At 35.4% G+C, this 23,567-nt stretch overlaps 1 protein-coding gene and 1 long non-coding RNA gene across 2 annotated transcripts; one reads left to right on the top strand and one right to left on the bottom strand.

Annotated features, from left to right (window-relative positions):
• Positions 1-319: 319 nt before the first annotated feature.
• On the bottom strand, positions 320-2,406 carry LOC128869185 (ATP synthase subunit beta, mitochondrial). Its single transcript, XM_054111695.1, has 4 exons — positions 2,244-2,406; positions 1,912-1,967; positions 1,593-1,851; positions 320-1,532 (listed from the first exon to the last, which is right to left on the bottom strand). Exons 1-4 carry the CDS (start codon positions 2,296-2,298, stop codon positions 391-393), a joined length of 1,512 nt encoding a protein of 503 aa, XP_053967670.1. The 5' UTR covers positions 2,299-2,406; the 3' UTR covers positions 320-390.
• A 3,323-nt stretch (positions 2,407-5,729) lies between these two features.
• On the top strand, positions 5,730-8,171 carry LOC128869186 (uncharacterized). The gene is made up of 5 exons (XR_008455227.1): positions 5,730-6,888; positions 6,945-7,272; positions 7,334-7,437; positions 7,490-7,637; positions 7,709-8,171. It is a non-coding gene; the product is annotated as an uncharacterized LOC128869186 (long non-coding RNA).
• Positions 8,172-23,567: the final 15,396 nt, after the last annotated feature.

The raw sequence follows: 23,567 nt of genomic DNA, 5'->3' as shown, positions 1-23,567 counted from the left end.
GTCGGTTCTACGTAACCGGAACGACCCGGATTTATATCAGGCCAATGACTGTCCCTTCAGCAGCATTCCCCGTATATGCATGGGGAATATTTATGCTGCTACAACAACAACCGATTATCGCAGTGTTCCCACGACAGTCGGTTCTCCGTAACCTGAACGACCAGGTAAAAGGGGTTTAAATGTATAATATTAAAGTGGGCGTGAACAAACATAGTTAGTATTTGTATTAGTCACATATTAACATTGTTATCCATTTATATTTTTCTTATTATATTTATTAATTTTGTAAGATGCTGAACACTATTATCAAACGTTATAATTAGTGAGCATATAACATTCTTTATTACATGTGCATCTTTATACCCTAAATGAAATACAAATATTTCGATTTTAGGCAGCTTCTTTAGCTAAACGTTCAGCCTTATGAACAACTTCTTCAATTGGACCAACCATATAGAATGCAACTTCAGGAAGATGATCATATTCTCCCGCCAAAATCTGATTGAATCCCTTAATAGTTTCCTCCAATGGAACCAATTTTCCAGCGTGACCCGTAAACACTTCAGCGACCTGGAATGGTTGTGACAAGAAGCGTTGAATCTTGCGAGCACGTGCAACAGTAAGTTTGTCCTCTTCGGACAACTCATCCATTCCCAGAATGGCAATGATATCTTGCAGCGACTTGTAGTCTTGCAATATTTTCTGAACGCCACGTGCTACGTTGTAATGTTCTTGACCAATGATGTTGGGATCCATGATACGGGAAGTAGAATCCAAAGGATCCACAGCTGGATAAATTCCTAGTTCTGCTATGGCACGCGATAGCACCGTTGTGGCGTCCAAGTGAGCAAAGGTTGTTGCAGGAGCAGGATCAGTTAAATCATCAGCTGGCACATAAATAGCCTGTACAGAGGTGATTGAACCTTTTTTTGTGGTAGTAATACGCTCCTGCATAGAACCCATATCAGTAGCTAGAGTTGGTTGATAACCCACAGCAGAAGGGATACGGCCCAACAAAGCAGATACCTCAGAACCTGCTTGAGTGAATCGGAAAATATTATCGATGAAAAGCAATACATCTTGGCCTTCTTGATCACGGAAATATTCAGCAACAGTTAACCCAGTCAACGCAACACGAGCACGAGCACCTGGGGGCTCGTTCATTTGACCATATACCAAAGCGACCTTTGAGGTTTTATCCTTGAGAGATATTACACCAGACTCAATCATTTCGTTATATAAGTCATTGCCTTCGCGCGTGCGCTCCCCAACACCAGCGAACACTGAATAACCACCATGAGCCTTAGCTACATTATTAATCAGTTCCATGATTAATACAGTCTTGCCGACACCAGCGCCACCAAACAAGCCAATCTTACCACCCTTAGCATAGGGAGCTAGCAAGTCGACAACTTTGATACCCGTCACCAAAATTTCTTGCTCTACCGACATGTCAACGAATTCTGGAGCCTCTGCATGTATTGGGGCTGTCTTATTCGTAGGAATGGGACCACGCTCATCAATAGGCTCACCTGTCAAACAATTTAAATTATTTTATGCCCTTTGAAACGTGTGGTACAAATTTAATTTACCGATTACATTTATGATGCGACCCAAAGTCTCTGCGCCCACAGGAATACGAATCGGGTATCCAGTATCCAAAACATTTTGTCCACGGACCAAACCCTCTGTACCATCCATAGCAATAGTACGCACAGTATTTTCACCCAAATGCTGGGCAACTTCCAATACAAGACGAGGGGCTCTGTTTTCCACTTCCAGAGCGTTTAAAATTGGTGGCAAGTCGTCGTCGAATTGCACATCAACGACAGCACCAATAACAGCAACAATCTGTTTGTTATGTAACAAATAATTAATAAATACTTATTCAACATCATATATAGTACATACTTTGCCATTAACACCAGCAGCGGCTTGGCTTGCGGCTTTTGCAGCAACTCCCCGTGCTAAAATCAAATCAATATTTATTTCAATTAATATTTACTTTTTACCAAAGAACTCGATAAATGTATGCATTCATAGATTTTTGAATGTAGTATTCACTTAAAAAATGCAACATCCAATTATTTTTATGAATATCACGCGTATAAATTTTCCGTACATTACGTAATATGCTCGTCTTTTTATTGCTGGTTGAGAAACTTCCATTACGTTTGTTATATAATGTTAAGGTCTCATTTAAAAAATTACTACTTTGTAAATAAACTACTGACAGAACTTACATAAAAACGACCAGACATTTTTGTCCAGTTTAGCAGCGCTCCTTATACCAAACATTTTCCTAACCCAGCACGTTCTTCCAAGAAGATGAGACACAAATGCACCGAAAATAAAAAATTATACATGCAAGTACTGAATTGACCAAGCGAGGAAGTTTGTCATAGACTCTATGGATATTTCTGTTCTATTACAATAACATTTTTAGTAATAGATTAAACACATATTTTACACCCTTTAATGTGTGGAACACATTCTGGATCAAGTACGACAGTTTTATTAGTCCATGGTCAAACACAATATTTCTGTTATGCACCACCATGTGATACCAATTAACAAACTAACCAGTTGCTTCTGTCGCATTACGCAAAAGTATTGTTTCACTATTCTAGTAAAATTTTCCTATTTCTGACTAAATGCTGGAACAGACTTATAATACGTACACATATATTATAAGTAGATGATCCACTTTTTCGTGCTTAACTCCTAATCCGTAATTAAAAAGCGAGATTTCCCATACAAAATTTCTCTCCCAAAATCTGAGATTTTAAAATAATCCTAGATAATAACCATACTTTTTGACATACAACCCTGCGTTTCCACGACAGTCGGTTCTACGTTACAGAAACGACTCGGATTTATATCCGGCCAACGACTGTCACTGCAGCAGCATTCCCTATATGTAAATATAGGGAATGTTTACGCTGCTACAACAACAACATACAACCCTATGTTCAGTGCCGGATTTACACAAAATGCCGCCCTGTGCACCATGAAGAATGCCGCCCTAATTTTTTAAATTTGTATGTGCGTGTTTGTATTGTAGTATAGAAAATCGTAAACAGGTGTAACAAAACAAATTTTGGGTAGTTTTATCCATCAATCAACAGATTATAGACTAATATTTGATATATTTAAATTTTTTATTGTTGAGCAAAATTTTTATTGTTTAATTATAAATTAAGTGTTAAGAAAATGTAATAAATAGCATAAAATATAGTAGTAAATCTTAATGAATAGAATCCAATTGAACCTATAGAATAGCATACTTACTTAAACATATTCTCAATCTTTATTAGATGAGCAAAAAAAAGGAATGATTGCTTTTGTGAGATCAAGTTTTTACACATCACCTTAAATGCGAAGACGTCTGACTTTTCGTACTGCAAACTGGTGTATTCAATTGTCACAATTCAAGCGCAAGTAAATCAGACTCAATGCACAGTAGAGCCAGACTATTCGGTTTTCAGACATTGTTGAACGCAAATGATTTTTTACTCTATCCAGACATGAAAATGAAGATTCTGTGCTGCAGTTTCTTGACGCTTATGTGTTAAATATTCGATATGATATCTCCACATTTGGAAACTCAGTGTATAACTCGTTCGTCCGCAAAAGTTTCAGAAGGTCAGATGGCGAGTTACGTTCTATTTTTCGTTCAGAACAATACGCGTGAAAGTGAATCATTCCGTCAGTGAAATCTCAAGGTCTGAAGAATAAGCTTTTCTCAAATATTCCGATCTTTCACGAAGCTCTTTGAAATTCAAACCTCCAAAATCAGTAATCACTGAAAATTTCTCGTATATCTTTTCATATGCTTGACTTCTCTTTCTCAATTCTGAATCAACGTTGCTAGTATGATATTGAAGGTATTTACTCGAAAATTATCCCTTCCTGTCAACTGAACTTCCCCATCTCTTGATTCGTCAGCTTGTAACTTTCTTCTTCTTTTTCTCGAAACAGTCGTCTTTTTCATAAACTTCAAATTGCATTCGTGTATCTTCTACTACTTTTATCAGTCCACGATAGTCATTAATTACATCAGTAATGTTGATTGCAACTTTCTGTAATCTTTTACTAACAGCGTGGAATCGTGATAGTAAGAAATGCCAAAGAATGTGCATGAATGTTATCTCAAGTCTCTCTAGTTGAATCCTCAGTCCTTTAGCTTCTTGTCTCGTTATATCATTCTCAGTTACATCTTCCTCGAATAAGATCAGAGTTTCAATGATTTTTCCATAGTGTTCATAGAGTATTTTTAAAGCATCCTGACGAGCCGACCATCTTGTTGCTGGCAAAGATTTCAATACGATTTTTTTTACACATTGGGCTTGTAGAATCGCCACTGTATTAAAGAAAGAAGCGGCTTCTGTGCAAGTTTCGACTGCGTGAACTCCAACTAAATTCAGCGAATGGGCTGCACAAGGAGCGTGTTCTGCTGGATCGTTGATTTCTTTAAAATTACATGCAATCATAAAAGCGGTTGGTAAGTAAAATGTGTGCTTCAAAGGGTTAAGTAAATTATGAGCACATTTAACATGCCATTTGTGTTACCATTCTCAAAAAAATAGGTGAATCAAAAAGCAAACGCTATCTTATACATAATATAAAATAACGTCAACTTTTTGTGTGTGTTCGCTAACCGGCCGAATTAAACCAAACTTACACACATTGTTAAGAAGGTATTGAAGATGGTTTCCGTATAGTTTGGATACCTATTGGTGGATAGGGTTCGAGATATAGGTCAAAATGTGGACCCGGGTAACCTTCGGATGTGTATGTACAATATGGGTATCAAATGGAAGCTGTTGGTGAATGCTTTAGTTCAGAGTATTTTTCATGCCGCTCCGTGACTAGGGTCTCGAGATAGAGACCAAAACGTGGACCCTAGAATGTGTTTGTACAATATGGATATCAAATGGAAGCTGTTGGTGAATGCTTCAGTTCAGAGTATCTTTCATGCCGCTCCGTGACTAGGGTCTCTAGATAGAGACCAAAACGTGGACCCTAGAATGTGTTTGTACAATATGGATATCAAATTGAAGCTGTTGGTGAATGCTTTAGTACAGAGTATTTTTCATGCCGCTCCGTGACTGGGGTCTCGAGATAGAGGTCAAAACGTGGGCCCGGGTAACCTTTGGTTGTGTATGTACAATATGGGTATCAAATGAAAGCTGTTGATAATTGCTTTAATACGGGGTAATTTTCATACCTATTGATGACTAGGGTCTCGAAATATATGCCAAAACGTGGACCCCCCGTCTCTTTGCACCGAATTAAACCAAACTTACACACATTGTTAAGTAAGTATTGAAAATGGGTTTCGTAAAGTTTGGTTGTAATTCGGAACACTGGCAACGCGTACAGCGTTCTTTTGAACCAGCCATAATGTCGTTTACTCTTTTAACGCTTGGGGCGGAACTGAACTGTCAAATTGACAGTGTGAGTTACAATGTGTCAATATTTCTTTTCGATTTGGATGCCATAAGGAGAAGACGTAAGTGCAAAGTGTAAAAATTGTTTGCGAATTTTTTTGGAGTGGATTTTGGAACAGTGAATTAAATTGAAACGAAAAATTCATGGATGATCAGGAAAAAAGACGATTGTTTCTTAGTTAGTCATTTGCGTTGATTTGAAATTTAAAAACAATCTTCTTTTTTCCTGATTTTCAATTTATATTTTATATTTACTCAAAAACAAATAGAAAAAAAAAAAATATATTGTTTATGCCAAAGCGCTTGAATAAAGAAATAAATAATATGAAAACCATATCTTTTCTGTTCTAAACCATATCTATTCTATTTTAGTGTGCCCAGCGAAGCGGGCCGGGTTTGCTAGTACAGTCCAATCGTGATAGTCCGACACATACGGGACCGACTCGTTGTCGGATTATCAAATATTCCGGACTACCGAAGGTTCCATTTAATGACATGAAAAGACAGAAAAATATCACATCAACACCGTCAGAAATCGCGAGAGAACTGGCGTCGTTCAAATTTAATGACAAATACGTTGTGACCGGGAAACAAAACACAATCCCCCTCTGCTGCTCTGCTACGACTGATCAAAATAAAATAATGCCAATTGCATCCATAGACGTTATGAGGTTGTCGGATTACCGAACGTGTCGGATTAAGAAATGTCGGACTATCACGATTGTACTGTATTGTATAAAAGAAAGTCATGTTAGTTACACTATTTATAACTCGAGAACGGCTGAACCGATTTGGCTGAAAATTGGTGAAGAGGTATCTTAGAACCAGGAGATGGACATAGGATACTTTTTACCCCATTCGAACGCGTTTATGTGAAGTCACTATATATATAACAAAAACGCATCTGATATGGAATAACAAAACGCAAATGACAGCTAAACGTAATTCTGTCTATGGTTAAGTAGAAAATTTGATAATATAAATTTTGTCAGAAATATATAATCACAGTAATTTGTATTCTCTTTGAATTATCATTATCAATGCCGCGACCAAGACGATCGAATCTTTCCCGACAAAGCCGTACTGCAAGCAGGGGTCGAATCGTGATAGTCGTTAACGAAACGACAATCGTTCGAACACAAATTACGTGAGTCGATAATCGAATGAACGAGTTGGGATCATAACAGTCGAAAGAAGACGTATCGTAATTGTAATTTTTGTTTATCGATTATTTTTCTCATCTTCTTCGTTTTTTTAAGTCACAATAGAATTTGAAGTGTCAAAATAAACCGCAGAAAGTAACGAAAATATAAAAAGTTTAAATGGATCCGAGTATTTTCTTTTATTTAAGTTCCAGCGATGAAGAAAATAATGAAAGAGTTGTGCGAAAACAACTTCGAGACAAAAGCGATCCGCTAGCATTATCAAACAATGCGTAAGTACTTTATATAAGACGAAAAATAGGTAATAAAATATCCTTCGCTTTATCAGTTCCTCAGGTTTATCAAAAGGTTTCGCTTAAGCAAAGAAGCATTTAATTATGTTTTAAATAACACAAATATAAATTGCCAATACACAAAAGCTGTTCCGGCGGTGCTCCAACTGGCTGCGTGTCTCAGCCTACTCGCAAGTGGTGGCTATCAGCATGCAATAGGCAATGACTATTTTATAGGAATGTGCCAGAGCACTGTCTAGAAATTAACGGGCAATGTTTTGAAAGAAATTGAAGCCAAATTGTGTCCTAAACATATTAAATTTGAGCCAGATGATTCGAGAAGGTGCAAAGAGTTGTTTGTTGAGAACTATCAAATTCCAGGAGGTAAATTCAATCCATGTTTTAGCTGTGAAAAATTTATTTAATGTTCGTTTTTTAATAATAGTGGTTGGATGCATTGATGGCACCCACATTGGACTACAAAAGCCCACGGTCAACGAGCACATGTATTTCAACAGGAAGGGTTTTCATAGCATAAATGCGATGTTGGTGAGTTTTTTAATAAAGAGATGAAATGTTACTTTAAGGTTGTTTCTGTTAGATTTGCGACCACACTACGAAAATTCTCGCAATAAACTGCCAATATGGGGGTGCAGCCCCCGACTCATTCATATGGAAGCATTCAAACGAACGAATGGTTATGGAACATCGTTTTTTGCACAATAGGAGTGACAATGCCTGGCTGCTAGGTATGTGTTATACATATATAGTTACAATTGATTTAGATTGTGCTAAATTACGTGTTGTTTGTTTTTAATAGGGGACTCTGGATATCCACTTGAGCCGTGGTGCATAACACCGTACAGAAATCCATCGGACGGATCAGGTGAAGCAAGGTTCAATGAAATTCATTCCAAGGCACGGTGCATCATTGATTGAACTAATGGTGTACTGAAACGTCGGTGGAGAATCCTAGAATACAACAAAAGTGGAAGATATTATCCTATAAAAGTGGCTAGGTTTGCGAATGTGTGTGCAGCGCTTCACAACATTTGTATACAATTTAATGTGAGCTTTACAGCAACAAATTCAGAGAGTCAAACCGCATCTGACATAGTGTCTGGAGAAGGCCAGTATACTAAATAGAATCGGCCAAACAATCAGAGATCAAATTAAAATCTCGTTGAGGAACTCGACATAACCATCTTGTTTTCATATTGTACTATTATGCTTTTGAAGTATAATGCTAACCGACCTAAATAAAATAAAATAACTCGAAACACTAATGGATACTTATTCAAAATCAATTTCATTTAATGCTTTTTTTTACTCCATTTAAAAACGTAAAATTTAGTTAATTTAAACTTGAACAAAACTTCAGGTATAGTTATTTAAAAAGAACTGAAATAAATATTCAAATGCATATATACATATTTACAAAAACCTTAAATAAAACTTAAATATATACATACTTACAAAAACTTAAATAAAACTTCAAATATATATATACATAAAACTTAAGTACAACCTAGAATATATACATATTTACAAAAACTTAAACAAAACTTCAATTACATATATACATATTTACATAAAACTTGAATAAAAGTTTGTAATATATACATATTTACAAAGAGGATTTTAATTCAGAAGGAGGGACACTATTTTTTTCTTTTTCATTGACCTTCAATTGGTTTAATTCAATACTCTTTATTTTCAAATTAAGTTCTTTTACAGCTATTATAGCTCGGTGCTTCTCCTCCTTCATCGCCAAAATCCTCCTAGAGACAGCTAGCTGTCGTTCACTTATTTCAAGCTGCCTCTCTAGCTGTCAATCTCTAGTTGCCTCTCCTTAATTTGAAGCAGCCTATCGATTTTCTGCCCCATAGCTTTATGGTGATCTGCTGTCAATTTTATGTTTTCTTCCAGCAGCGAAGCTTTATTTATTGTTCTTCTTCGTGGAGTTGGAGCGACTGGACGAGAAGGCGTACAGGAAGCAGGGCTGTTGGAGGAGGAACGACTTGGAACACTACTAGTTGAATGGTTCGAATTACGTCCACTGCTCCTGCTTGAGGCCGAAGCACTTGATGCTGGTCTTGAAGCAACTGCGAGTGGTGCAGGTTGTGAACTACCATATGTTTGCATCATGCTGTCTCCTGAAACAGATGCTTCAAGACCAGCAGCTTCAACTATTACCTCCTCAGCTGGAGTTAAAGCCCTCTGCTGGTAAGGTCCTCCGCCTGTTTGCCTTTTTGAAATTTTGTTGATGGACAACTTTCTTTTCGCATTGTACTTCTGATCTGCGTATACCTAGAAAGAAACTAATAAGTTTCATTTTAATAACATGATTATAATATATGTACTAACTTTTTTCCATAACTTCGCATTTTTTATTGGCGGTCCTTCCGCATTTAACTGCTTGCTGAGCTCTTCCCGAAGTCGGTTGGCAGTCGACCTTCCTTGTGCACAATTCGGCAAGGAATTTTTGGCCAAATCTGTGTGCTCACTCATGAAATGTGCCATTATATCCTTCTGCTTGTTGTTTAATTTATTACAGTTTGTCCTGAAATTATAAAATTTCATTTAAAGTTACACAATTTACATATATTTTAGTTATTCTTACATTTTTCGTTAATACTTTGAAATTCTGCGCAATTACGTTTATAAATAACCGATCGAATGACAATTCGAACGAACGAGTTGTTTGATTACTCGATGACGTTTGTCATCATACCGAATTACGATAGCGATAACACGTTCACGATAGTTATAATCCGATTTGCGATACGATTCGGCCCCAGGATACGAAACATTGCGAATGAAACGACTGAAGAAGCACAAGGAATTGCCCGTGAAGAGCGCCGCGTTAGTATGGCTCGACTTCGTGCTTCTCAATCACAAGAGCAAAGCGAGGCAGCCCGTGAAACGGTTCGGTTGGTAATGCGAGATCGTCGAGCGAATAACAGAGATCAACAAATAGATCATTTTCGACGCACAAGAAGAGAATTATCAAGTAGTGATTTGAATCGGGCAGCGTATCGATATGATTGCAACACTGATTACTGCTTACATTCTAGCGTTTGCATTGGGCCAATGAACGTTGCTTGCGAGTATTTTGGCGCATTGAAGTTTTCCGGAGAAACGCCCGGACTGTGCTGCCTTAGTGAAAGAGTGAAATTGCCATTAAAGACTTTTTTGGAGGCGCTATGGTTTAACTGTCTGGCGACTTCCGTCAAACACTGCCAGTAATTCCAACATCAACGGCTGTTGACGAAATAAACGCTTGCCTCAAATCATAGAATCTATGGCGCTATGTGAAGGAACTTCAGCTGACAACAAACATGAGAGTTGCATTACTTAATGATACATCTACTAAGCAATTACTGACTATCGGATCGATCGGATTGATTTCTTTTCCTCAGAGTTTCTGTAACTTTGTCTCATAGAAAGACGAACTTATCAATAAAGTATTCCCAAACATCATTAATAACTACAAAAATAAGCAATTTTAGCGGCTAAGAATAAAGATGTAGATGACCTAAACTACATAATTCAAAATGATATCATTGGAACAATGAATTCATTCAAATCCATTGGCTGTGTAACAAATGAAGATGAAGCCACCAACTATCCAATTGAATTTGTAAACTCCTTGGATGTGCCTGGCTTACCACCACACAATTTACACCTAAAAATTGGCTCCGTAGTAATCATACTTCGAAACATAAGCCCACCAAAACTTTGCAACGGTACGCGTTTGGTGGTACATTGAACAATGTGATTTACGCGACGATACTCAAAGGAAAATTCGAAGGTGAGGAAGTTCTCATTCCGAGGATCCCGATGATCCCAACCGATCTTCCGTTTGAGTTTAAAAGACTTAAATTTCCGATCTGTCTTGCATTCGCCATGACCATTAACAAATCACAAGGCCAATCCTTGAAAGTTTGTGGTCTGAATCTAGAAAATCAATGTTTCTCACATGGTCGATTATATGTGGCATGTTCACGGGTCGGAAATCCATCTGCGTTCTTTGTTCTTGCATCTGATAATAAAACAAAAAATGTCGTGTATCACAAGGTGCTTAACTGAAGAGTGCAATCTATTAAAGCTTCATTGAAATACTTGATTAATAAAAAAATTAAATTAATAAAATCAAAAATCTGCTTTTTTATTGCCTCAAGGGCGGAACAACCTTCGCCGTGTCAGCTAGTGTTTTATAAAATGGAAATCATTGACAAAGTATTTTGTTACATCAATACGGGTATCTATGTATTATTAAGAACATATGTTTCAAAAAAGTATTTGAATGCTTTTACTGTATGCACCTGCTTTCTAAACTTGTTTTAGAAGGACTGTCGGATTTTAACAATTTAATATACAAAATCGAATGACTGATGTATTTTTTCCTGCGGCACATTTGCGTTAACCGGACTCTCTCCAACTTCGAAATATTTTTGTTATTGCGAATAAAATCAATTTTTATGCCCTAGAGAAGTCAATGAATAAAATCGCTCTGGTGGGTATTGTGGGCCACGTATTATATAACAATAAATAACGATTATTTCTGCGTGCACGAAGGTTTCTGAAGATTGAATTGCAAACAAACTACTAATTACAACAATCATCACGAATCAACATTGTTTGATAAGTAATTCTCAAAATAACAGTTTTTGTCACTCGAATCACATATATTTATAATATAGAGTTATTCAACAGGTGCGCTTCAACTTTTTTCCGATAGGCAGGGCGAACGACGCAATATTTTTTATTTTTGTTTGTTTGTCATTTGTAAACTTCATTAGTATACATTTTATCATGGAACGCTACACACTTGAGCAAAGATTGCAAATCGTGCAAATTTTTTATGAAAATAATCGTTCTGTTGCTGCTACTTTAAGAGCATTACGGCCATTTTACGGTCCATTTAACAAGCCGTCCCGTTTTGGGGTTATGTGAAGTCATTGGTCTACAGTAACAAGCCGGCGACGATTTGTGAGCTCAGAGCCAATATTGAACGCGAAATTTCTGGAATTTCGGCCGATTTATGCAAAAGAGTGGTCGAAAATTGGGTTCAACGATTGGACTTCGTAAAACGTGCACGCGGTGGTCATGCAAAAGAAATCGAATTTCATACTTAAATGTATATGTTCAAACTCGATAATAAAAAAAAAATTAGTTAAAAAAGTCAAGCCGTTTGTGTTTTATTCAAAAAAGTTCAAAAGTTGAAGCGCTCTTACTGAAAAACCCTATATATGAAAAAAATCGAGAGATTTTACATAATTTAAGTAAAAATGTTATTTTATACATTAAAACCGTGACGTTGTTCAATAAAAAGTTTGGTTTCCCACAATTTCCGACACTGTCGGGAAATGCGGGCCAAAACACTTTTTTTAGGAACGTATAATTAACGTTCAGAAATTAACTTTTCTATTCTTACTATTATTTCTGGCATAGATGAATAATTAAACATTCACTAACTGTTAGAAACTAATCCGATATCAGCTTCTTTTTTTCTCCATAAACGTTTTCCCTAAGGTGACCCCTAATACCCGCCGCTGCTCGAGTATAATTTTTTTCCCCCAATTTTCTTCTTCAAATTTTGCCGCCCTTCTAGAATCTGCTGCCCTGTGCCCAGGCACCGTTGGCAATGTAAATCGAAATCCCCCACTGCTTGTGTTTTCTGTGTAATAGGTCATTATTTTTACGCGTGTAAAGAAAAACGTCAAAGTAAAAACTAAATAAAATGGATGCCGGCAAAGACAAGTTTTTATACATGACTCTAATTACATTTTTGTTAAGTATGATTAATTATGCGTGCCGAAAAAAGCGTGTGCCCATAGACGCTTTGGCCTTTTTTCCTTATTATAAAATGTAATATCGAATTTCGGCCGCCGTAGCCGAATGCGTTGGTACGTGACTACCATTAGGAAATCGGAGAGAACGTAGGTTCAAATCTCGGTGTAACACCAAAATAAAGGAAACGTTTTTTCTAGTAGCGGTCGCCTCTCGGCAGGCAATGGCAAACCTCCGAGGGTATTTCTGCCATGAAAAAGCTCCTCATAAAAAATATCTGCCGGTCAAAGTCGGCTTGAAACTGTAGGCCCCTCCATTTGTGGAACAACATCAAGACGCACGCCACAAATAGGAGGAGGAGCTCAGTCAAACACCCAGAAAAGGTGGACGCGCCAGTTATATATATATAGGTATATATATAATATCGGATTTCTAATGCGTATTGCTGCTATAATTTTTTGAAACCTCAATAAACGTCGCTTACGGATTTCTTCCAACTGTTTATTGTTAGCAGCCAATTCAGCAATTAAATTAGCTATTCCTTCTCCTTGTTTTTCCTTCATATCGTTAATAATAATTAAACAAACCAAAAACTTCGAAATATTCCACCAATATAAATTCATTATTCGTTTTCATTTCAAATTAAGCCTTTCACAACAGTATTGACAGCTGATTGTTAATTTTTCAGGTAATCTGCAATATGTGAATGCACAATGGTCTGAAATTCAAATATTTTGGCATAAATCCAAATTTTTTTTTTCTTATTTCAAAAAAATAGGTACGCAGTATTAATTGAGACATTTCAGTGGTCTAAAATATACAAAAAATTATTTGGATATGGCAACTCTGTTCTAAATATGAGCTGTAAAACATGATGCTTCTGAAGCAACAACAAACTTGTAAACAGTACAGTAAAATATTGTAAGAAAACAGCTGTTCGATAATAGTTAAAAAGGAAAAAAAAGAAATAAATTTATAATGGAAGAATATAAGAAAGGTATCTATTTTTTAACTTAATGAAAAAAAATATGGTTTATTGTGTCATATCTGCATAGTATGGAGTTTTGTTTAATAGCTTTTTTAACCGAAAATTTCGTATTAACCTGGGTTCTGCGGAGTGAAAGTTGTGTGTATTGTCCAGTATTGTTCCAGATTTTTATGTTCGGTGGAAGTTTAGGGTATGTTCTTTAAAAGCATGTATGTAACATTTGCCCGTTTTTGCCCCATTTAAATATATTTGTAATTTTCAGCAACCTTTAAATTCCAACACGAAGAAATGCTTGGAGTTTGGATAGAGGGCGATCGCAAAACTAATGTTGTTTTGGACTGGGTTTTTAAAAAAATTAATACTAATGAGTTGAGTTTAAAGAAAAAAGATGAAATAAGAAAAAAAATACAAAATTTATTAGCATATGTTAGCGAAAAATTATCAAAATGTAATCGTATGGTTAATAGATTTAAAGAGAAATACCCCCAGTGGGTTTCCGCAACAACTATTATTGAAATTTCTGAGAATGATTTTGAAAAACCCTGTTCAAGTAAAGCAGGACGACCAAAGGTTAGCTATACAGATGCAAAAGATCGGCTTAAGAGGAAGCTGGCAAGTGATCTTTCTTGTGAAAACAATGACGATGTTGCTTTTTTGATTCATGCAACTACTGTTCCGGCAAAAAAATCAAAGCAAAGTTAATTGCGTAATTCCTGTTGGTTGTTTTGGTGAAAATGCGTCAGAAGCTCGAAATAAATTATACAAGAGAGATCGCATCGCATACAAGAAAGAATAATATGACTGATGTTTTCAATAGAGCAATGGATTCTTCAGACCCCCTTCTTTCCAGCTTGTCTTTATCCGCTAGAGAAAAATACCGGAAAAGAGAGAAGCTACCAGAAGAAGTAATACAATTGCTTGCACCTTCAAGTGAGCTTCAAATTTTCAACCACTTGCCAGGGGGATCTGAATACGATTCGGATAATTCTAATTCCGATATATCGGAAGCAGGCGTTGTGGAGAACGCTTTAGTTTTAGATACGGAAGACTGTGATTTCGAATGATTTGCTTGGTACATATAACTTTTTATATTATATTCAAGTGAATTTAATAATTCTGTAACTTCTCTCTCATTTCAGATGTACAGTTAATGTTATTATAAAAATAATTGTTTCAGTAAAAACATATGTATAAATATTTGGATAATAAAATCATTTGACCACTTTTGCCTATCATATGCAAATTTTTCATTTTATGAAACCAAATTTTTACTATAGGTCCAAGGGAGGTACTCCTAGGGACTGGCCGATTTCAACTATTTTTGGTATCGTCGATACGTATTACGAGAATAACATATTTACCAATTTTCGTTAAGATATCGCAATTTTTGGAGCTGAAATTCAAAAATTTTTACTATAGGTCCAAGGGAGGTACCCCTGGGGAATGACCGATTTCATCCATTCTTGGAATTTTTCTTAATTAAGTCCTATATAACCTGTATGCGAAATTTCAATGGCCTAGTACCACTCCTTCTAATTTATGCCAAAAAATTTGGATTTCAGACCATAGTGGAATGGGTAGATTAATTTTGTGGATTTATTGGTAATTATTGCATATGTGAACGTACATTAATAGTTTGTTGGAATTTTTTGAAATTTTTCGTTTACTAGTTTTTCAAAGTCTTCTAATTACTTGTTTGTTAATTTATGTCAGTGTAAGTAACTAATAATTACAAAGTTTATAAAAAAGACGCAAAACGTGTATCGCTTTCGCTACCCTTCCGAATTCGCTGTGTCCTCAGACTCCATGAATAAACAAACAAAGGAAGAGATATTATATACATGGATACACACACACATTCTTGCCATGGCTCATCCGCATAAAAACGCAAAAAAAATTGCATTTGGAGGTTGTTAGGCTACCAAGCTATTTTGGCAGCTATTAGTTTTAAAATTAATTCAAACACTTTTATTTTCATTACAAAATCTATGAGTTTATTTCACAAATCCCCAATTTACGTGATCTTGTGATTGCTATTTACAATTTTCTCAATTTCACCGATCTCAGCTGGTGTCACAATTCGAGTATCGAAAAATATACCAGAGAACGTTAAATATAGAGAGTTCTCACGAGCTACGAATAGTGTGAATTGTCAAAAATGAAGTGAAACCGCGAACACTATTTCACCTCGCTTAACTCGACAGCGGGGAAGTTCTTAACAGAGCTGATTACAGTGAATTATGTACAAGCAGAGAATGTTAATGCAATGAGAAGGTGCAAATGTTACTGTGAGCTTTTTTTAGTACTATTGAGATTTGAAAGATTTGTAATAAGGAAATTTAGCACACCGAGTTTATAGACACAACACTGAGTTTTGCCCACACAAAAATTGAAAACACCACGCATCTTTCACCTCAACACACAACACATTTCTCACCTCGTCATTAAACCAATTAAATTTTTACTATTTTCGTATTTTTGAATAATAAGCGAATACGTAAAATTTATGACACAAAATTTTTTTTTCAATTACATTAAAAACAACTAATTAAAAAAAAAAAAATTATAAAAAAAAGTTTGCGCCGGGAATTGATATCGAGTCTAACATTTGGCGAGGAAAAATAGGCGGTGCGTTTATTTCTTCGACTGCTTATTTTTTTACCATTTTGTTACTTTTGAAATGAGAAGCGGATACACAAAATTTATTACAAATTTTTTTACGATTACATTAAAAAAAAAAATTTAAAAAAGAAAAAAAAAAATTGGCGCCGAGAATTGATGCCGAGTCACATGGGGAAGATAAATACGCAGTGCGTTTATTTCTGCGCCTGCGTTGTGAACCAAGGTTTTGTGATGCGTGCGACGCGAATTAATTTTAATAAAGTTCTGAAGGTAATTCATGAAGTATACTCTATACGTACATAAATGTTGGTATATGACAATATACATAATATGTATGTACATGTCAGAAAGGAGGTATTTGCATTCAGAAAATAAAACGGTTTAAGATAAATCAACACTTATTTTGTATTGTATGTCAATTTATAGTTTATGTATTCGACAGCGAAAAACAATAATGCACAAGCGTAAGAACATCATCTTCCTTTCATACATATGTACATATGTATGTATGCCCAATAACCTTGACTTATGTACATATGTACACATGTCACAGCACATCACATTCTTACAAGAAATCAAATACACATACGCACTAGTGAACGAGTTTCTTCCTAACAAGTGCAAAAACAATTCTGCTCTATGTATGTATATATACCCACTTTATGTCCTAGCATATATACATACATATACGAGTATACCTACTTGCCTTCTAAACTTCCTACAAAATAATTGCATTCATATGTTACTACATCCATGCACGTTCATACATTCATGCATATATGCGCGAGCACAGCTCTCCCTTCTTGCTTCCGTGTACTTTTGTCTTTCACCAGTCGATATTCCTAATATTGTACTTACAAAAACACAATACTTTGATAGACGCAAAAGCAACAGCAAGCGCAACGCGATGGCCGCTTTGCCACCACACATTCTAAAATGTTCTAGAACACAACAAAAACACAGCGCACTCACATGCGCATGTCGCCCGAAGCTAAAATCTAAGCCTAGCGACTCAAAAACAAAATACATTCGTAGATGCAGTCGCAGCGGCCATGATTCTATCAGCGACGACGCTGAACAATTTAGAACAAAAACAAATAGTTCATTCATAAGTTCGAGCTCATATTTCAATTTCATTCATAAAACGAGCCGCCCATATGCCAATTTTCGCGACAATTCGAAAATAGTCAATATTGGAATATTTCGCGTTGATTTATTTGCCAATACTTGATAAATCTTGAATTTTTGTCATGTCGAGTGGCCGCGGCTCCTTATGTATGTATGCACCCTTATATGTATGTAAATATGTCTTCTAACTGTTCGACAGTCGCGAGTTAATGCGACTTAGATTCCTTGAACAATTCCAGCGAATCACACATTTCTATCCGCAAAGCCGCATATATGTACCCTATGATCCAAAAGTACCGGGAATGTTTAAATTAAACAAAACAGAGTTAAATTTCAGGCAAATTTATATTATCTCCTTCAAAATATGACCCGTCTGAAGCAACACACATGTGCCAACGTTTAACCCAGTCTTCCAAACACCCCCGGCAGGCCGACATGGCCTTCAGCTCCTTCGTCGTATTCTCTGTGATCAGTGCGATGGCGCGTTACCATCATGCAAAATCCAAGAATTGTTTGCTCACATATCCGGCCGTTTGCAACATACAGCATCTCTCAAAGGCTTCAAAACGGATAAATAATATTCTTTATTGACTGTCCGGCCCGATGGAAGGTACTCATGGTGGACTATGCCTTGGCAATTGAAGAAAACAGTCAACATCACCTTCCCGTTTCTTTTTGCTCATAGGGTATACATATCCCATCTTTTCACTGACGGACAAGAAGACGGTCGCAGTTGTTGTTTTTTATATGCATACATTTTGCGTTCGCTGAAGGTTTGTATATATTTATATATGTACATATGCGTGCATGCGCGTTTGGCTTTCTGGATGCATCCATGGATATTAGAATATTTTCTCATCAATATGTGTATGTAAGTATATATGTATGTGTATGTAAGTATATATGCATATTCAAATGATTGCCTTTATGGCTGTTTTACATATAAATCAATTCAAAAGAAGTATGAATAATGTTATATAGAAAATAAATTTCTAAATAACAGGTATTAGAAAAACCTGAATACACTATTTTAAATCAATTCTAATTAAACCAAATACAAAAAATTAAATAAAAATATCGAACAAAGAAAAGTGTGTACAGGACTTGAACCTGAGTCAAATATGGGACGATGTATTGCGGCCGCCGTAGCCGAATGGGTTGGTGCGTGATTACCATTCGGAATTCACAGAGAGGTCGTTGGTTCGAATCTCAGTGAAAGCAAAATTAATAAAAACATTTTTCTAATAGCGGTCGCCCCTCGGCAGGCAATGGCAAACCTCCGAGTGTATTTCTGCCATGAAAAAGCTCCTCATAAAAATGTCTGCCGTTCGGAGTCGGCTTGAAACTGTAGGTCCCTCCATTTGTGGAACAACATCAAGACGCACACCACAAATAGGAGGAGGAGCTCGGCCAAACACCTAACAGAAGTGTACGCGCCAATTATTTATTGATTTTTTTTTATTGCATACACGACACGTCTTTCACGATTGCGCTAATCTATAATTACTAATAAACTTTTCTAAATCACTCATTTATTCGATTCGCAGTTTTATATGCACATTTCTGCGTTAGTTGAAAGTTTGTATGCGTAATTATATGTATATGTATGTGTGTATGCGCGTTTGGCTTTCTGGACGGATATTAGAATGATATTTTCTCATCAATATAATTTGGATTTGATGAAAGAGATTAAAGACATATGTATGTACATATTTTCTGTTTTGATTGATTTATATAAAAATCAGGTCATATCCAGTATGACCTATTTTATATCGAAAAGAAATTTCCATTTATGAAATACAAAAAAAAACAGTATTTTAAAGAAATTTTAATTAAAATAAACTCAAAAATTTTACTAAACTTTCCTGTTTGAATTGTAAAAAAAAAAATATGCAAGAAAAAAAATATGACTTCAGGACTTGAACCTGAATTAAATACGTGCCAAAAAACAAAACGAATAATTCCGCCGACTTTAGCTTCTGCACCACAAATTAACTGCCGCGCGGTCTTCTTAATCGCAAATTTATTCGCTTCGCTGTGGGCATGAAATAAGTCGATTTCCTTAGTAGTGTGCCGAAAAATCTTATGAAATTCCTCAGTAGTTTGGTAAATGGCCTCTGGTGACGCTCCAGCATGCTTGTCCAGCAGGCTTATATGTGTGCGTGTCGGGTGCTTGACGCTAATATCTAAAATTTTTGATTTTCATCATTCAAAAGCCGACAACAAGTATGTGTGACACGAAGCAAGTACGAGTGTCACCCGACACGCACACATATAAGCATGCTGGACGAGCATGCTGGAGCGTCACCAGAGGCCAAAACGCAGAAAAAATCTGAATTCCTGTCCTAGCGTGGTAAGTAAATATAGAAACCCTCCACTCGCGTGGTAAATATCTTTCCCCACTCCTGAGGAAAGTTGAATTTGAAATTACCTTAGTATGAATCTACAAATTAGAACTCGAAAAAAGCTCATTTAACATTTGCTCCTTCTCATTGCATTAACATTCTCTGGTACAAGTACATTGGCTCTGCTCAATTTTTGATAAACGAAAATTTATTAAATTTATATTTAAAGATTTAAAGTCCAACATTTAAAATCAAAGTAACTTTAATGTTTGTTGCTTTAATTTTAAAAGAAGAATTTAAACAAAATACATTATAAAACGACCTCACATTTTGTTGTGTGCGTTTTAGTAAATTTGATGAAAATGTTTACTAATTTTTCGAGTCGAAATTAATTTTAGACAAGAATTCAAAGAGCATATTGGTATATTGAGGAATATATATGTATATCAATATATGTATATATGTATATACATATAATATGTTAGTTATATTTGTGCAAAAGTTCAATTGCATCTTCAATTCTTATAGTGTTACAAATGTATGTGCACACGCACTGCAGCAACAATGACCTATCTCACGACGCATTGCCTTATCATATTTATGTAAGTTAATAAATTATAAATTTATTTTAGTTTATTAAAACATATTTCAGAACTGAGCTCTTTATTCCTTCAATTCTCCTTTTTCACTGAACTCTTAAAATTACGATGCCTCTTATAAATAGTCTTAAGCTGGTTTACATATTTATTTGTTGATCAGCATTTCTTATGCTGGTTTACATGTTTATTTGTTGATCAGCATTTCTTATGCTGGTTTACATGTTTATTTATTGATTAGCATTTCTTATGCTGGTTTACATGTTTATTTATTGATTAGCATTTCTTATTATTTGGCACAGTAAAGTAAGCATAAATGAGTTATAAGCATTTAGCTGCAATGTAAGCAGTCATGAAATATGCTGACTAAATATTGAAATAGGATAACTGATATGAAATAACTAAATATTGAAATATGAATATGCTGACTAATATTGAAATAGGAATAAATGTTGCATTAACTCTTCCCCTCTTAAAAGCGATCGTCCTCGAGCGTTACGTGTTGATAGAGTTAATTTGATGCGTGTTTTTTATGTGCAGGTCTTTCAAAGCTTCTAAGGAAAGTATTTCTATGTGCTCTTTTTCTAATGGAGTTGGCTGTAGTATTGTGGGTATGGCTTCGATCGGTCTTGTTTCCAAATTTTCGAATAATTGACTGTTTATTTTTATTGTTGAATTGTGAAATATGATGACATGAGTACCATTGATTTTTTTGGGGTATTTCGTCAGCTACTAGTTCGCCGTCAAATTGATTTAGCAATATAACTCCTTGTTTTACTTCTTCTAATGTAGGGACGTGATGGCCATTTGTTGTTGAACAAGTCGAATTCAAGCTATAAATAATCATAGTTATACATAAATCTTTACTTAAATCTATTAAATTAGTTTCTTTACAAATCGTTAGATCATTATATCTTTCGCATTCGTTTTTTATTCCGAACAGTGAATCTTTTCCTTTAAGTATTTCTTTATACTCAGTTTTGATTATAATATTGTTTGCTTTTTTTTCTGGTCGTATTATAATTCTTTTAAAAATTTCATTTAATGTTAGAGGTATTTTTACCATATATAAAATTTCCATATCCTTACTTAATACGTTTATTTTCGATATTTCTAATGCTTCTTCGGCACTTTTGAATGGTATTTTTTCCTTTTTCATTTTTATTAATTGACAATTCTATTTCTTTTTTACTTAATATTACTGAATTCAATATATTTTCTTTCGCCCATTGGATGGCATATTTTATATTTATTAATTCTTCCTTAATTAACCTAATCCTATTCTGCAAATTGATTATAATTTCTGTTATTACATTGTCTTCCTTTCTAATGGTATTTACCATTCTATCAACTATACTGGTTATATTATTTATTCGTATTTCAAATAGTTTATTAATTACTACTTGGTCATTATTATTTTCATTTAAGTTATTTAGATTATTTGTAATTATTTTCAAATCCTCGTGATCTGGAGATCCGGCTATGTATTTCCATGCCGTTCCCAGTATATCAATTGATCTCTTCGTTTTGTAATTTGTGTTAGAAGGTTTTAGTGCATTTAGGATTTCAAAGGTTTGAATGGTTTCGTGTTTGAGGAGAGGATATAGGAAGTGGTTGTTAGGGATTTGGTGATTTATTTCTTCGTATGTTTCTGTCAAAAATTGTTCGTATTTTCCTAAGTCGATGAGGTGAATAAGTCTAAATGTTCCGTCTTGTATTTTCGCTTGTCCGTCGTCTATTGTCACAAGTTGAGATTGACTATAGTCTAAAATTTGAACGTCTGATGAAGAAGTAGTGATCGTGATGAGAAGGATAAAAAGTTTGTAATGGTCCATTTTACCTGCAAATTTAATTAAGTTTTTATTAGGGATTTATGAATTGTTCTTCCTGTTACTGTTTTAATCGTTGTCCTGTGGTTTTCTAAAACTTTCTCCTTTTTATACCTTGGAGTTAGTTTAGAACCTAGTCTCTTGTTTATCTTGATATAGATTATTTCTCCTGGTGAGAAATCCTTATTTTCTGGTCTATTTTTATTGTGATATGAGAGGTCTTGCTCTTGTTTTTTCTTAAGTAAGGTAATGTTTTCTCGTCTTTGCTTTTCTAATTGTTGTGGGTCACTGTAAACTCTATTTCCAAAAAATGTGTCTATGGGTTTATCTTTTGTCGTTGAGTGAATTGATGAATTGTATTCCTGTACTGATTTAAATAGAAGTTCTTCGAATGTTATTGTCGTTTGATTGCTTTTGAGGCATCTCATGATCTCGGAGAGTGTGCTATGGAATCTTTCTACTTGTCCGTTACTTGTGCTACTGTAAGGTGGTGTGGTGTAAACGTTAATAGACATTTCATCCCTAAGTAAGGATGATATTGAGGCAGAGTTAAGAGATTTTTCGTTATCAACTACTATAAGTTTCGGTATTCCAAATGCGATCATTAGTTCTCTAATTGGGTCTTTAATATGCTCTATTGCTCTAGAAGGTATTATCTTTACCTGAGCATATTTGGAAAATTTATCAATGGCTGTAAGGATTAGTTTTTTTTCAGTGGAATATATGTCAACATGGACTATTTCACCTGGGGAGTGAGGAATGGGAGTAGGCTGGATTTGTGGTTTTGCTGGATGTCTATCATATTTTTGAGCACGACAAGTTGAACAATTTTTTACAAACTGTTCAATTTTCCCATGCATTCTTGGAAAGTAGAATTTTCGTAGAATTTGGGTTTTGTTGGCAGTCCTGTTGGTAATTTTGCTCATCTGCTTCTATATGAAAATTCCTCTGTTGTTTTAGAGGCACTTGTTGTGAGAAGCTTGGAGGTCTTTTAACACCGTTATTGGCTTGTGGTCTATTCATATAATTCACCGCTCTTGAATGTAGGGATTTGTCAACGTCCATTGGTTCTGGGCGTGGGAGGTGAGGCTTAAAAGGGGCTGGTTGTCCTAATGGTCTATATTGTTGGTTATTTCGGTAGTTATTGATAGGGGCCTGACGATAATTATTCATAGGAGCTTGAGGGCGGTATGGGTTTGCGAAGTTTTGTTGGTTCATTTGGGGTCTTGGCATATATGCCAATTGGGGATAAAATTCACTAGTCAATTTCTTGGGTGGGAGGGGTGGTCGGAAGTCGTGAGGCTTCCTATTTTGGATATTGCTATTTATTGCCTAATGAGAACGGAAATTTTGGTTCTCCAATTTCAGGCATAGG

The sequence above is a fragment of the Anastrepha ludens genome, chromosome X (assembly GCF_028408465.1).
Source record: "Anastrepha ludens isolate Willacy chromosome X, idAnaLude1.1, whole genome shotgun sequence".
In the NCBI taxonomy this organism is placed as follows: Eukaryota; Metazoa; Arthropoda; class Insecta; order Diptera; family Tephritidae; genus Anastrepha; species Anastrepha ludens.
The sequence above is the reverse complement of the archived record's forward strand: the minus strand, read 5'-3'. Positions and strand labels throughout refer to the sequence as shown.